At 42.3% G+C, this 15482-nt stretch overlaps 1 protein-coding gene across 2 annotated transcripts; it reads left to right on the top strand.

The window, feature by feature from the left end:
- The first annotated feature begins 1035 nt into the window (after positions 1 to 1035).
- Positions 1036 to 3603, top strand: cimip5 (ciliary microtubule inner protein 5). Of its 2 annotated transcripts, XM_068339507.1 has the most exons (4): positions 1036 to 1216; positions 1301 to 1527; positions 1634 to 1673; positions 2435 to 3603. In XM_068339507.1, the coding sequence occupies exons 2-4, from the start codon at positions 1304 to 1306 to the stop codon at positions 2630 to 2632; spliced, it is 462 nt and encodes a 153-aa protein (XP_068195608.1). In that variant the 5' UTR covers positions 1036 to 1216; positions 1301 to 1303; the 3' UTR covers positions 2633 to 3603. The 2 variants fall into 2 exon arrangements, with proteins under 2 accessions (XP_068195608.1, XP_068195609.1); XM_068339508.1 differs by lacking the exon at positions 1036 to 1216 and having other exon boundaries at positions 1265 to 1527.
- The last annotated feature ends 11879 nt before the right edge of the window (positions 3604 to 15482 follow it).

Below are 15482 nucleotides of genomic sequence, written 5' to 3' on the forward strand. Positions count from 1 at the left end.
GATTGTCTGCAAGCCCACATCGAGCAATGAGGCACTAAGAACAGCATTCATCTGATGATATTCTATAAATACATGATTTATTATGGTGATATTGTACTTTGCCTGCTTGATCCTATACATTAAAGCCTCTTGACTTTGTCAGTTGCAGCATGTTTGATTAGTCACAGGAGATTCAGTATAGTCTTCACTCACTATTACACAGAATTAAAAGGTGGGCTCTTCTCCAAAACTAACAAAGGGGGGCAGCACTGCATCTTTTTTAATTTGCAAGGCCCTGCATCATAAATGCATCAGGTCACGGTTCATTCAAGGTCCATACTAATGTTCGCTTTCTCTCAGGAGTAGAAGCTAGCAACTTAACTAGCTGTTGATCCTGACAGAGGACAAACCTACCCATGTAAAAAAGTAAAGAGAAAATAATATTAAATCAAGGCTGACTGTAATAAAAATATAAACAAGACTCGATGCAGCCACAGACTGAAACATCCTGCGACACTCCTGAATTCAAAATCTCACACTGACCTACTTGCAGTGATCAAAGCTAGTGCTTTGATTTTACCCTGACCTACTTGCATAGGTCAAAGATCAAAGCTAGTGCTTTTCATAGATCAGAGCAGTAGCTTTGATCTACGGTCTCACACTGGCCTTCTCCCTTGTCTTTCTATCCTATTCAGTTCCTTAGTGTACGAAAGCAAAAATTTTACCTTGAACTAGTTTCTCTAGATCAACATCATCATCTCATTTTCATGCCCTTTGCCGCCTGAGTAATGTGCTTTCTTTTTCATCTTTCTATCTGCAAGGGTTGCAAAGACATTTGGTGGACTATAACAGACGGACGGATTAAGTGGGTTATTTGATATTTGATGGGTGGGATGTAGACTTTACTTCTGAACCAGTCTAACAGATTTTTCAACAGTGGGACTGATATGAAACAGAGTTAGGGGTTAAGCAGGAGCATATCACGTGTTTTTGTTTTCCTTTCTTGTGAACATTGTCGTGATTCTTGTGTCGTTTCGGGATACTTGTCAAGAATACTTCTGTTTTTCCACGAATTCCAGAGCGTCCTTTTGAAAAACCCTCCATATTATATGTCTGTTGGCACGACATGTGATTAGAAATGTGTTAGTATTTACCCTCAGCTGGTTGGGAAAAGCCCGTTTCCAAGGAAACGTAAACAAAACTGCTGGCAGTGATTCCACCACGCATCTTAGCGCTTGTGCGTAAACCCACAACGCTTTTCTCTCATGTTTTTGGTCCAGGCAGATTTGTATTAATTGCGTTTTCATTTACTTTTCCATAGAGAATGGATTTAAACGGTGAGCGCCGGGTGTCTTCTGCAGGATACCGGTTACCGGAACGAAATAATGTCACCAGGCCCGTAACGAGTGCGCCAAGGGCGGAGAAGACGCGGCGCGCTCAAGTGGACGCACCTCGAAAGGAGCTGAATCCAGACGTGGGCGATGCCGTTAAACGGGACCAAGCGTGGAAAGACTTGGTGGTCAGTGAGAGGAGAGGAGTGCGGGAATGGTGAGTAGAACTAGTCGAATAATCAAACCACTGAACCAGTCTGAGGACTACTGGAAGCTGCATGGTTAACTGGTTAACACACGTACTATTCCGTTGTGATCCACAGGGAGAAGAACTGGGGCTTTCTGAGGAACTACGACCACATGGTGAGAATAATAATGTGTAATTTACACGTGGTGGGATCACTTCAAACTCCAGACTTTACCCAGGACTTCCTCTTAACACATTCACGTTGGTGTATGCTGTTATTTTAGAATCACAGGAACAAACATTCATATATGTGTCCACTCACATAACAGGCCTACATGGCTTACATCTATAATGACACATCAATCTGAAGTTGTGTCTAAAGTTCTAGTCAGAAGAAAACATTGATGGCAGGATTGGAAACAGATTGAAGCTGTCTACTGTCACATATACAAAGTAAGGATACAGTGGCTCGTTTTGAAAATTAAATTCTCCCATCACGACAGTGAAGAACAAGTTTTGAAAACAGTTGATTTTAAAAATGTAAGGAGCAAATGCACATATAGTAGTGTAATCTCATTGTGAGAAAAAAATGTACAAATATTACAAACATTAGACATACGTCATGATGCATTACATAATAACTCTATTGTTTATTTTAGTGTAAATGTTGGCTTAATGTGTATTAAATTTTGCGGCTTTATGTGGCTTCAGTTGCCCCTTGGGGACAAAAAATGTTATTTGAATTTGATTGAAATATTGCAAAAAAAACAAACATTTTCAGACTTATTGAATATATTTTGAACTAAGTTCAGGAGAATCTGATCTGGTGGCTCCTGACAGAAGAACCAAGCTGCATTAGTTCCTGATGAACTTCATGTCATATTCATCTGCTGGATGCTGCCCACAAACATTTGCCTGTGACCTTCCATGTTTCTAGGGACAGCTGAAACAAGAGGAGCCACAAATAAACCATCTGTCACTCTGCTCTGATCGCATTCCCAAAACCAGCAACCAGACATTTGGCAGAAGACTGTCTACTCCACTGGGGAGTGAAGTGGTCAGACTGGACAGGCTACTACTCTTGTCTGGACACTATCAGAAGTTGAAGTCTGATCCAGAGATGCTGCCCTGCTAGACTGATCTGAGCTTTACTACGAAGACTGCAGGATCCCTCTGTGGAGATGATATGGAGTTCTGAATGAGTACTACGTTCTGTAGGCTGTTTAAGTTGTGATGGATTCATAAGTGCCATAAAGATGTTTGCTTTGAAGCCATAAAGGGGAAGAAGTCTTGTGTATGAAGAAGGAGTAAGAAGTCAGAAAATGTTTATATCTATATTTATATAGAAAATGTCTTATATCAACTATTTTATGAAGAGATAAATAGACTAAGGCATTAATATACTCCATCATCTGTTGTCCCTGTGTAGATTTATAGATTGGCTCCTTTTTCCTGACAGGAATCACTTCATTTGCAGATTCAGATATGTTCAATCCAAGCAGGCCTATAGGACTGCTGACACTAAATTTAAAAGTGTTTCTTCTCTGACCCAGAAAGAGGTGAGAAAGCAATACACCAGCAGTAAAGACTCATGTTATTCAAGCCCCATATGATGAAACTAAACCTGCTCCTATTTAGTTGAGTAAAACATTGCATCACCTCCACATTCTCTGTGCTTTCACATGTGCAAAGGGACTTAAATAGTTGTAACATGTTGTCTTTGCAAGGACCTTTAAGCCATTCTGTCTTGGTGGAACCAGGATTACAATCATATCATTTTTAAAGTATTCATAATGTCGTAGCATTTACTTCTGCACTATAACGGCCACATACCTGTATATCAGGTATCTGTACCAGCAGAGATGCTGAAAAGTCTCACCGTACATCGTTATGTTTCATAGTTATAGTCAACTTTATTGTCAAATGTACAATATATGCACAACATACAGCACAAATGAAATTAGAGACCTCTCAGACCCACAGGCAGTAAAAAAACATGAAAGAACCTCTCTCGTGGAAGAGAGAGGAGCCACTGCGTGTGCACGCATCACCATCCTATCCTATCCCAATAGGCAACAGAACCCAACAGAACCCTAGTAAGCATAATACAGTGGTGGGGAAAAACTCCCTCATTGAGGAAGAAGCTCCGGGTAGGACCCAGACTCTGGAAGGAGGTCATCCGCCTTGACCAGTTGGGTGGGAAAGAAAATGTACTGGGGATTGAGACAGGACAAGGAAAAGAGAGAGTGGCAGATAGGCCAGATAGAAATTGTGCTGTAGTTGCTGAAGTGGGAGCAGGATTTCCAGGCCTTGGATTTCCTGTCTTCCATAATTTTTCCCCACCTGTCGAGCAGAAGTACAAAGACGGTGGCAGTATCTTCCGTGGAAAAACCCTCCCACCCCATGTTGTTACAAGAATAAAAAATTCCCCAGTGAATTTGAAAATGTGAGAAATTAGTGTCTTATTACAATTAAGATTTTGCATTTTGAGGGTTTTTTTTGCAGATTTGAGTTTTGTGGCACAGAAAAAAAAAAAGAATTATCAATAACCAAATCACACAAGAACACCTCAAACATCTCAGAAGAAGAGATTAATTTTTTTCCATAATTATCAGAAAATTATATACGTAATGATTATAGCAGTGGATATTATGAATATCCTTTTCCCACTGACTGGGCCTCCACAGATGAAACTGAATCATTATGCTAAACGAAATTGTATGAGAAAATAGAACAAATCCCAGTTTGAGTATCCATAGAGATGTAGAGACCCACACGTCTATATCCACACCCAGTGGAGTCCTCCACACTCAAACCATTGGCCCTGAGCCTCAAAGTAACTCAGTTCTTATCTTTTCATGGGAGACATGGGGTATAAATGTTACTCTGAACCATAAAACTTCATTATAATATGAAATAACTCAAAACAGGTAGAATTATTTTTTCTAGGCTGTATGACAGTAGCTACTTGTGGAAATCCTTCTGGATGTGTCAGATCCAATCAATTTCAGCAAACATATCAGTATGATTTAATGTAGAAAAAGTGTATTAAAACATGCACTACTCTGCAGTTGAACAGTAAAGTCATTTAAGATAGATAGTAATCCTTTATTGTCCCTCAGTGGGGAAATTTGTGCGATCATGGCAAAGGGGGGGGGGTCATTCATATATACTTAAATAATACATACATATTAACATATGTAGCATATGACATATACATATTCCCATATAGTATACATATTAACACATATATTATTATTTACAATTTATATTTACAATACAAACTATACACTACAACAAACTATACACTACAAACTACAGAACTGCAGATTACAACGGTCATTCGAATTTCAAATGTGGTGTTCGCTGAATGGTCTGCTGGGAGGATTGGTGGTTATACAGTCTGACGGCCGTGGGCAGGAAAGACCTGCGATGGCGTTCCATCACGCCTCTTGGGTGAAGCAACCTATCGCTGAAGGAGCTCTCCAGTGATCTTAGTGTGTCCTGCAGTGGGTGGGAGTGGTTCTTCATCATCGATGACAGCTTGGCTGTCGTCTTCCTCTCCACCACCACCTCCTCTGAGTCCAGGGAGCATCCTAGGACAGAACCCGCCTTCCTAATCAGCTTGTCCAGTCTTTTCCTGTCGGCCGCAGTGATGCTGCTCCCCCAGCATGCCACCCCATGAAAAATAGCTGAGGCTACTACCTGCTCTGACCCTTTCTGTACAGAAAGTTGGCGTTAATACTCCAGTCCAGTTTATTGTTGAGGTGAACACCCAGGTACTTGTACGAGGACACCACCTCAATGTCCGTACCCTGGATGTTCACCGGTGTAACTGGGCAGGGTCCTCCCTGCAGAACTCCACCACCAGTTCCTTGGTTTTACCCGCGTAGATCTGGAGGCGTAATTCAGGTTTCTGTTCCAAGCATACATCATATTGCAGTGATGTCTGAGGGCTCTTCGCTGTTCTAACTCTCATAAGGGAGTGCCATCTTGTTCTAAAAAAATATGGTGCAGACGGTGAGCAGTCCAAACCTCAGCAGAGCCCCGCACCTGGTCTGAGTGATTAAATAATCATCTCTCTGTTCAGGAACAGCAAAAATATTGTTAATATTTATTTCACTGAATTTATTGCTGTAACTGGCCGAAATATGTTAGATTCTGTCAGTGTGATTATCTAATGCATTAACGTAGAAAAAGGATGAATACGATGCTGAACTGTGTATTATTGTGATAGAAAACATTGATAGAAATTCAACAAGTAACGTTACAAATTAGCAGCTTTCAGAGGATATATGAGGAAGTAAAACGAGAATGTGGATGACGGGAAACGACTAGTTTCACCTATTTATCTGTCTATCTGTACGTGTTATAGTGTAACAGGTTTGTTCAACTCATCAGGTTTTGTCAGGCTTGTGGGTTTTTGTATTTGTGTTTACATGTTTTGCAATTTAATTAAAAACAGTTTATTGAAAGAAGCCCAAACTTCAGTATTCATGACAGAATAAATATTACAAATGAAATTGCTGCACGGGGCACTGAGAAGTGAAGACAGATCTGTTTCTGGACTGATGTGATAATTTCTGCTCCAGAGTGGTATTCAGTCCACGGCCAACGTCTCTCTTCCTGTTCTTGCCCTGCAGAAAAGCAAAGATGAAGTTCAGACAAACTGTGTGGTGATGTTGTAGAGAATGAAGAGGGGAGGGGGAGGACTCACATAGTTCTGTTTTGCAGACCATCCTGGGTGCTGCTGCATGTGGAGGTCGTTCAGTTTTTCAGCTTGTGCATAATACTTGTTCTGCTGACTCATGGACAAAGACCTCCACTGTGGACAGAAGACAACACAGTTAGTCTCAACACAACCACATACTGGCAGGACATCTGCTGTCACACAAACGTGCAGAAACACATCAGCAAACACACTGATGATGCTGAGAACATGTTCAGCGTTCCAAATGTATGGATGGAGAAGGAGCCTCCGTCCATTCGGAGTCTTGGTTTCTGTGGGTTTTTAGGGAAGTGTTTCCCCGTAACCTGACACTGACCCACTCTTAAGGTCACAAATACCACAACTAAAAGTTTACCTGCTGCCCTAGAGCTGCATTCACAGCGCCGCTCCCCTGGAGTTGGATGCTGACGTCCACTTGATGCCATTTATCCCTCAGGAACAGCATGAAGGCGTTTGGGGGCTTCTTCACAGAAGACCGGCGTCAAGTCAGACGCCTGTTACTAAGAGTCCTGTGACACAGTTAGCTCAAGTTAACACACATAGAGGAGCAGGACGACACACAACTCGTGTCAGGAGATACTGTCCGCCGCAAACCCACCGTTTAGATCCTGTTGTAAAGGTTCTAGCTGGTGTAGACCGGTTCTCCATTACTTAACAGAGACAACACACGCATTAGACCACAGAAACACAAAGAGCGTCAGTGGCTGCTGTCGTTCTTGTGTCACTCACTGCATTCCAGGAAACGGCATGTGCTGCTCCGTCCCTTCAGGGGTCCTCACCACTGGGGGTCCTGAACCTGGAGGCACCAGCAGAACAGGTGATGAGATGAGCTGCAAAGGTGGCACCTGGATCACCCACACCCACACCCACACCCACCCCAGGAAGTGAACTGAAGAGCTGGGCTCACCGTTTGTGGAGGAGCATCCAAATGGTTGGTAAACATTGATGGTACCAGAATGTTATGTTCCCCCCACTGACCCTGCAGGTGCTGGTCAGGGGCAGCAGGGGGGCAAACTGCTGACAGGGGAGTCAGGTGGTTCTCTGCAACCCACTGTTCCACCAGGTCCACTGGTGGAGCAACAGAACGTGTGGGCAGCGGCTCAAAGTGAACCTTTAACACCTCTGCCGTAGGAACCTCCTCCCCCCACTGATTCTGTGGCGTCGGACTTGCTGACTCATGTTTTATGAGATTATACAGCACTGCACTCCTGCAACATACATCATGTATGAACATTAGCTCATTTATGGGCGTTCATTAAATCACATTAAAAAGATACACCTGATGAAGAGTAGTGATGAAGAAACATTTCTGAAGCTCCAAAACAAATCAGGCGTTCAAACTAGAATCCAAATGTAAAAATCATGCATTTTCTGTCTGAAGTTTAATCTGATGCTGAAAAGATCTGATGTAACCAAAGAGAAAAATTATTTGTTCCACATTTTTCTGAATTGTGAGCAGCGGCAGATCATTTGTCAGTTCAACTGGTCTCTGACTAAATCTTTGAACTGACTGCTGCTGTGGTGAGTACCTGTCCTGCAGTGTTGCAGTGCTGCAATTTCCTCCGGGATTAATAAAGTATCTATCTATCTATCTATCTGCAGTACTGACGTGGGTACTGACAGGTTTCTGTGAATAGTGATCACTCACCACGCATTCAATGATTCCATGCTGGTGTCTTCTGCCGGGATGATGTGAAATTACTGGTAAACTCAACATAACTGGAGTCTGCAGGTCCCAATGGCTTTATAGAGACTCTGCTTTGAAGTTCTTTATGATGTCACTAAGAAACGATGAACGCTTCTAATGGGTAATCATTGGAACCACTGAACTCCTTATGATTTCCACAGGTGTTAACATACCTGCTGTCTGCGTGATTCTAAATTGAATGTTCCTCCAGACATGAGGGAATGTTGATCACCACATCTGGTGCCGACCCGCATAATGGTTCCGCCCACAATGCCCACACTGTAGCACACTAAAATACTAAAATATACACGTTTTGCAGACTTCTTTGTTTTGCTGATAGTTTTATTCACAGGCTTTGTGCAAAATACCACACACTTCAAATTCATGCCAACTGATATTTTACCATCCAGTAGATGTCGTACTAGAGCAAATGAAGCCTCATGAAGCTTGGAACCAGAAGTGAACCAATTGGGATGAAAAGCTTCAATGCTTCATGAAGTTCATCTGCCCACCACTAGCCGTAACACCCCTCCCCTTAAGACAAAAGCTGTAAGCCTTTATGAAAAACAAACACCCTGCACAAATTAATCTGTCCTGGACACCATGACAGAAATGACATGAGTCATTACAGAAACGACATACAAGTCATGACAGAAACATGAGTCATGACAGACACGTGTGATGTGATGTGATGCTGGGGATCGAAGCTCCCAAGCGTGTGCCGAGTAGGGGTGGGGCCTTCCCACGAAGCGCGTTTCGGGGCTTGCTTCATCAAAGGGAGGAGCTGAAAAGGATGACGTCATCGCAGGGCAGTGAGACTTTGGGCGTGACGTTCCGTATCAACACTTCCATCACGGGAACGCCCCCACTACGCGGCTAATACCGCGTGACTGATTCAGCTCATGATACGTGCATTACCCAAGAAAGTACCCAAGAAAGGACGCCCTACTGAGCTCAACGACTTACCTCCCACGTAATGAAGACCCTAGAGCGACTGGTCCTGGAGCTCATGCGTCCACAGGTGCAGGGTGCTATGGACCCTCTCCAGTTTGCCTATCAGGCCAAGGTTGGGGTTGACGATGCTGTCATGTACCTCCTCCACCGCACACTCTCCTACCTGGACGCCGGGGGCTGTGCCGTCAGAGTGCTCTTCTTCGACTTTTCGAGTGCCTTCAACACCATCCAGCCCCAGCTCTTGCAGGATAAACTGACCTCCATGGCTGTGGACCCCTACCTCGTGAGCTGGATTACGGACTACCTAACGGACAGACCCCAGTACGTCCGTATGGGAGACTGTTTGTCTTCTATGGTGACCAGCAGCACGGGGGCGCCACAGGGGACCGTTCTATCCCCCATTCTCTTCACCCTCTACACATCAGACTTCAAGCACAACTCGGATACATGCCACATACAGAAGTACTCCGATGACACCGCGATAGTGGCGTGTATCCGGGAGGGTGATGAGGGGGGGTACAGGGCATTGGTGGCTGACTTCGTGGAGTGGTGCCAACAGAACCAGCTCCAGCTCAACGTCTCCAAGACAAAGGAGATGGTTCTGGATTTCCGGCGGGCACCTCCCTCTCCACAGCCGGTGATCATCAAAGGCAGTGAGGTGGAGGTGGTAGAAAACTATAAGTACCTGGGACTGCAGCTAGACAGCAGACTGGACTGGTCACTCAACTCCAACTGTGTGTACAAGAAGGGGCAGAGCAGGATGTACTTCCTAAGGAGGCTGGCCTCCTTCAACATCTGTCCTAAGCTCCTTTTCATGTTCTATCAGTCCGTAGTCTCCAGTGTGCTGTCATACGCCATTGTGTGTTGGGGTGGGGGGGCCAGGAAAAGAGATATGGACCGTCTGAACAGACTCATCCGCAGAGCAGGCTCAGTGGTCGGGCTGAGCCTGGACTCTGTGGATATGCTTCTGGAGAGCAGGACCATGTCTAAAATTAAGGCCATCATGAACAACACCAGGCACCCCCTACACACCACCTTCTCCCAGCAGAGAAGCACCTTCAGCGGCAGACTGCTGTCACACAGCGCCTCCACAGAGAGGCTGAGGTCCTCCTTCGTGCCCCGTGCCATCAGGGGGTACAATGACTCTCTCAGGAGGAGCGGGGGGGAGGTGGCGAGGTCAGCACGGGGTTGAATATGGATTTAATTTAATTTAATTTAAATTTAATTTTATACTGTTGTATATATATATATATATATATATATATATACATATATATATATATATATATATAATTTATTTATTTTTATACTGTTTTATATTTTAATTCAATTTTATACTGTTTAGATTTTATTTTATACTGTTTATATTTTAATACTGTAATATTTTTAAATTTTATACTGTTTATATTTTAGTTATAGTTTAGTATATAAGTCCTGTTAGTGCTGCATGTGTCTGTCTGTTAGTGTAATGTATGTCTTGTGGTATGTCCTGTGATGTCAATGTTTCCTTTTCTCCTGGTGTTTATCCAGTATTATTTGTTATTTAATGCCTGAGCAGTGGATATATGCAATTTCCTCCGGGATTAATAAAGTATCTATCTATCTATCTATCTATCTATCTATCTATCTATCTATCTATCTATCTATCTATCTATCTATCTATCTATCTATCTATCTATCTATCTATCTATCTATCTATCTATCTATCTATCTATCTATCTATCTATCTATCTATCTATCTATTAACACTGATATAAAATGATCATACTCCATTTAGAATGTGGTTGTTTGGTGAAGAGTTGTAGTTAGCTAGTGTGGAGACAGTTTGGAATTTGGATAGAGTAAGACACATTTTGGAGAGAGGCATAGATAGTGTGGAGAGAGTTGGTTTAGGAATATGGGAATGGAACCTGCCACAGTGAAGAAATTATATATATATATATATATATATATATATATATATATATATATATATATATATATATATATATACACACACACACACACACACACACACACACACACACACACACACACACACACACACACACACACATATATATATATAATACTTACAGTATATATAACTAATTTGATCCCCAAATAAAAACCAAAGATGTCACCAAAGCATAATCACTGGCCATACCTCAATGTTACAGAAGCACAATCATTGTCTCAACCCCAACCACCCTCCCCTCACTGTACATGCTTATTTTCTTGTTCCTCATGTTCAAATAATCACTTTCCATACTGCCGGTGTGTGTGTGTGTATGGTTATATTACAATCACTAATATATATGTTTTGCATACGTCTTTGTTTTGCTGACAGTTTTATTCACAGGCTTTCTGCAAAATGCCACACACTTCAAACTCATGCCACCTGATATTTTACCATCCAGCAGATGTCGTACTAGAGCAAATGACGCCTCATGAAGCTTTGAACCAGTGTGAACCGATTGGGATGAAAAGCAATGCTTCATGGGGCTTCATCTGCCTATCACTACAGACACATGACACTGACACTCACCTCAAGAGTCCTAAATGGGCAGGTGAGCAGCCTCCACAATCAGCAAAGCAACAAGAGACCAGATATCGGCTGGCCACTGCAGGGCAGAAGCAGTGCGCTCAAATGCACTAAAATGAGAGTCCACTTCAGAGTCGTGAAATGTGGGCACTTAAGTAGTGATGGCAGTTCTACGCTGAAGCTTCGGTATACGTTTCAAACCCTAGAACTACAATTCAATAGAACCACTGCTTCGAAGCTTGCTTTGGGGCGGAAGAAAGTCACATGACAATGACGTCCAAAGCAGCAATTGCTTCGTTTCCTGAGGGAACCACCAGACTGGTTCGCGGTCCAAGGATGTGATTCACTGACACGCCTCCTCACCAGTGACAGTTTTGAATGTTAGCGCCTACACTCCTTTATATACGCTCTGTAAAATGCACTGTTTGTGGAATTTTGTCGTAGAGTTGCCAGGAAAAGAGGTCGTTCTGAAGTGTGGGAACACTCCATTCTGATCGCTGCTGATAGGTGTATTTTCACATCTGTAATGAAGGAAGTTACATGTCTAACAGTAACTAGCTATAGATATGGTCTATCATCAGTGCATATTTATTAATGATAATAAATTATGCTGTTAGGTGACAGCTTTATAGAGTCAAACTGTATTATTACTTACAAATAACTTTCTGTCCAGGTCCAGTGCTTGGTGTGTTCCGCTGAGCTGAAGTATCATGGGAATACTTCCTCCATGATTAGGCACTTCACTGCCAAACAAGGTTATAATCGTTAACGAAAACTAACGAAATAACGAAAACTAAATGTGTAAAAATATTTTCGTTAACTGAAATAAAAATAAAAACGAGGCTTTGCAAAAAAACGACAACTAACTGAAACTGTATTGTGTGTTTACAAAACTAACTAAAACAAACTGAAATGATTGAGAACATTTGCTTAGTTTTCGTCTTTGTCAGTGTATCAATCTGTCGGGCGCCATGGCGGTGAAAGTAGGGAGAAAGCGCCAGAGTCCTATTTGGGAATATTTTGAATATGACTGTGTCTCAGACAAGAGTAAGTGCCTTGTAGTGGAATATTATAAAATATGTGGAACCTTTCTGGGTGGGGGAAATTCCACGAATCATAAAGTCCATTTGAAAAGCGCACACAAGAAGGCTAACCTAGCTTACCTTGAGCAAGTAAGGGAGAACGCCCAGCCTCCTTCCCCCGAAACAGAAGCTAACCCCAGGCCAGGCAGCACGATGCAGCCCGACACAGCTACTGTTACATAGTCACATAGCTTAACTTAATGAGGTACTGGGTTTTGAGTTTTTCATGCTTTTGTTTTAGAAAGATACTACTTGCATCTCACTTAAGAAACACAACACAAATTGCACTTAATTTTTTTAATCTCTGACAAATATCCCTTACTACCAAAAAAGACTAAAACTAATAAAAACTAAACTAAAACTAAGTATTTTAAAAAAATAAAAACTAAACTAAACTAGCAAACTAGCATTAAAAACTAATTAAAACTAAACTGAAATTGAAAACAAAGAGTTACAACTAAATAAAAATAAAAACTAATGAAAAATCCCCACATCGTAACCAACAAACCAACCGTGAAAACAGGTGAGTGGCATTAATTATTAACTTCTACGAGACATACCTAGTGCCACTCATCCCACCACCAGCCAATACCCACACTTGCACCATCAGACACATACACATTGGTCCCACCCTCATGTATGGCTCCTACATTCCGGTCCCTAATTCTACTAAAGTAGTAATTACACCACCATTAACATGCAGGAGACAAACGTGAAAACTCAAAATACAAGATGTACATCCATGCATCCCTTACATCTAACCCAAGGCCTTTAACCAATGTAAATGAAATTGGCACATGGAAATAAAACATCAGCACAAGTCTTTATACATGTCTATGCCCATGAAAAAAGGTTCACGCAGGTCTTCATGGCTCCTCCACTTCCTGAAGAAGACACACCTTGGTGATGGGCCTATCCAAATAGCCAGTCCTTGTTTCGATGCAAATTCCTCGTACAAATCCTCCTTATCAGGGATAACCTCCACAACCTTACCAGGGAGCCACGAGTTACGTGGCGCTTAGTCATCCATAATAATAACGACATCACCAGGAATAAAGTTTCTTCTGGTGCAAAGCCACTTCTGCTGCTCCTGCAGCTGGGGCAAGTACTCTTTGACCCAGCGCTTTCAAAACAAGTCTGACATATACTGCACTTGTCTCCACCGACGTTGAGCATATATATCCTCTCACTGGAAAACACCTGGAGGCAATGATGGCTTCAAAAAGATGTACAACCATCCTATGCTCCACCAGATCTTGGCGATGATCTCCATCTTGCCACCAAAGAAATCTTAACAGGTCTGAGTGCAGACTTGGAACTCCAACCAGGTAGAACACAGCCTCCACATCTGCCTTAAGCGTCACCGACTCCTTTTAGAATCTAGAAATGACTCCAAACAGTGAGCTTGTGAGATCTGGACCCTGTAGCAGTTCTGCATTCAGAGGGGTCCCTTGGAATGTAGCTCCACAGTCAGAAACCACCTTAATCCTTTTCTTCCCTGGATGATACACCCCATGATGTGGTATATACCATACCTTACCATCCGAGCTGCACAGATCTTCAGCTGGCACTCTCTCAGCGTAGCCCTTAGAAATAATATCGCTCATGAAGTTGGTATAGTCAATGTGAAATGTCTTGTCTCTATCAAACCTCCTTTTAAGTTTCAGAGAACGTTGCTCTGCAACCTTCTTGTTGCTAGGCAATCTGATATTATTTTGTCTCAAAGGCAAGCCTATGCTATAATGACCATCAACCAGCTTGACTGACTTAGCGACTGACCCCATGAACTGCTGATCCTCTCTTAACCCTTACAGCCCTGAATTATTTTGGCCATTTTTTGATACTTTTGATATTTGTCTCTATATACCACATTAAAAATGATTTAACATACCCATGCTTGGTATGTTTATCTTCAGCACAACATCAGCTATATGAAGAGAAAGTTTTTATTTATATTGACATATTGGGGAAAAATAGACAGTCATATTCGGAAATAAAAAAAATTGTATTTTATTGCACATGAAAAACCAAAAACATACTCATCGAATTGATTTTGAGCTCCAAAAAGGTTGCCATAGGTTTCTAACATAATTATATAAAGTTTGTGTCACTTATGGCACTCTTCAAGGATTTTTTTGGGCCAAAATAGACACAGTCAAATTCGAAAATGGGACAAATTATATTTTATTGCATATAAAAACCAAAAACATGCTCATCAGTTTGATTTTGAACTCAAAAAAGTTTGACATAGGCTTCTAACATAACTGTATACAGTTTGTGTCAGCAGTATGGTTTCATGCCAAAAAAGAGTACTACAGATGCAGTATTAGCTTTGAGGATGTTGATAGAGAAGTACAGACAAGGCCAAAAGGAGCTGCATTGTGTTTTTGTAGATCTGGAGAAAGCTTATGACAGGGTTCCCAGAAATGAACTGTGGTATTGTATGAGGAAGTCTGGAGTGGCAGAGAAGTATGTTAGAGCAGTGCAGGACATGTATGAGGACTGTAAGACAGTGGTGAGGTGTGTTGTAGGTGTGAGAGGAGTTCAAGGTGGAGGTGGGACTGCATCAAGGATCAGCTCTGAGCCCCTTCTTGTTCGCTATGGTGATGGACAGGCTGACAGATGAGGTTAGACAGGAATCTCCATGGACTATGATGTTTGCAGATGACATTGTGATCTGCAGTGAGAGCAGGGAACAAGTGGAGGAAAAGCTAGAGAGGTGGAGGTTTGTCCTGGAAAGGAGAGGAATGAAGGTTAGCCGCAGTAAGACAGAGTGCATGTGTGTGAATGAGAGGGACCCAAGTGGAAGAGTGAGGTTACAGGGAGAAGAGATCAAGAATGTGGAGGATTTTAAGTACTTAGGGTCAACAGTCCAGAGCAATGGAGAGTGTGGAAAAGAGGTGAAGAAGCGTGTACAAACAGGATGGTACGGGTGGAGGAAAGTGTCAGGTGTAATGTGTGATAGAAGAACTTCAGCTAAAATGGAAGGAAAGGTGTACAAAACTGGTG

Source organism: Antennarius striatus, chromosome 17 (assembly GCF_040054535.1).
Source record: "Antennarius striatus isolate MH-2024 chromosome 17, ASM4005453v1, whole genome shotgun sequence".
In the NCBI taxonomy this organism is placed as follows: domain Eukaryota; kingdom Metazoa; phylum Chordata; class Actinopteri; order Lophiiformes; family Antennariidae; genus Antennarius; species Antennarius striatus.

What these genes read in the sequence shown, in the direction of transcription:
- cimip5 (XM_068339507.1), top strand. Translation starts at nt 1,304, where the DNA reads ATGGATTTAAACGGTGAGCGCCGGGTGTCTTCTGCAGGATACCGGTTA. An exon ending in AGGAGAGGAGTGCGGGAATG is followed by an intron (nt 1,528 to 1,633) that starts GTGAGTAGAACT and finishes TGTGATCCACAG; the next exon opens with GGAGAAGAACTGGGGCTTTC. An exon ending in TGAGGAACTACGACCACATG is followed by an intron (nt 1,674 to 2,434) that starts GTGAGAATAATA and finishes CCATGTTTCTAG; the next exon opens with GGACAGCTGAAACAAGAGGA.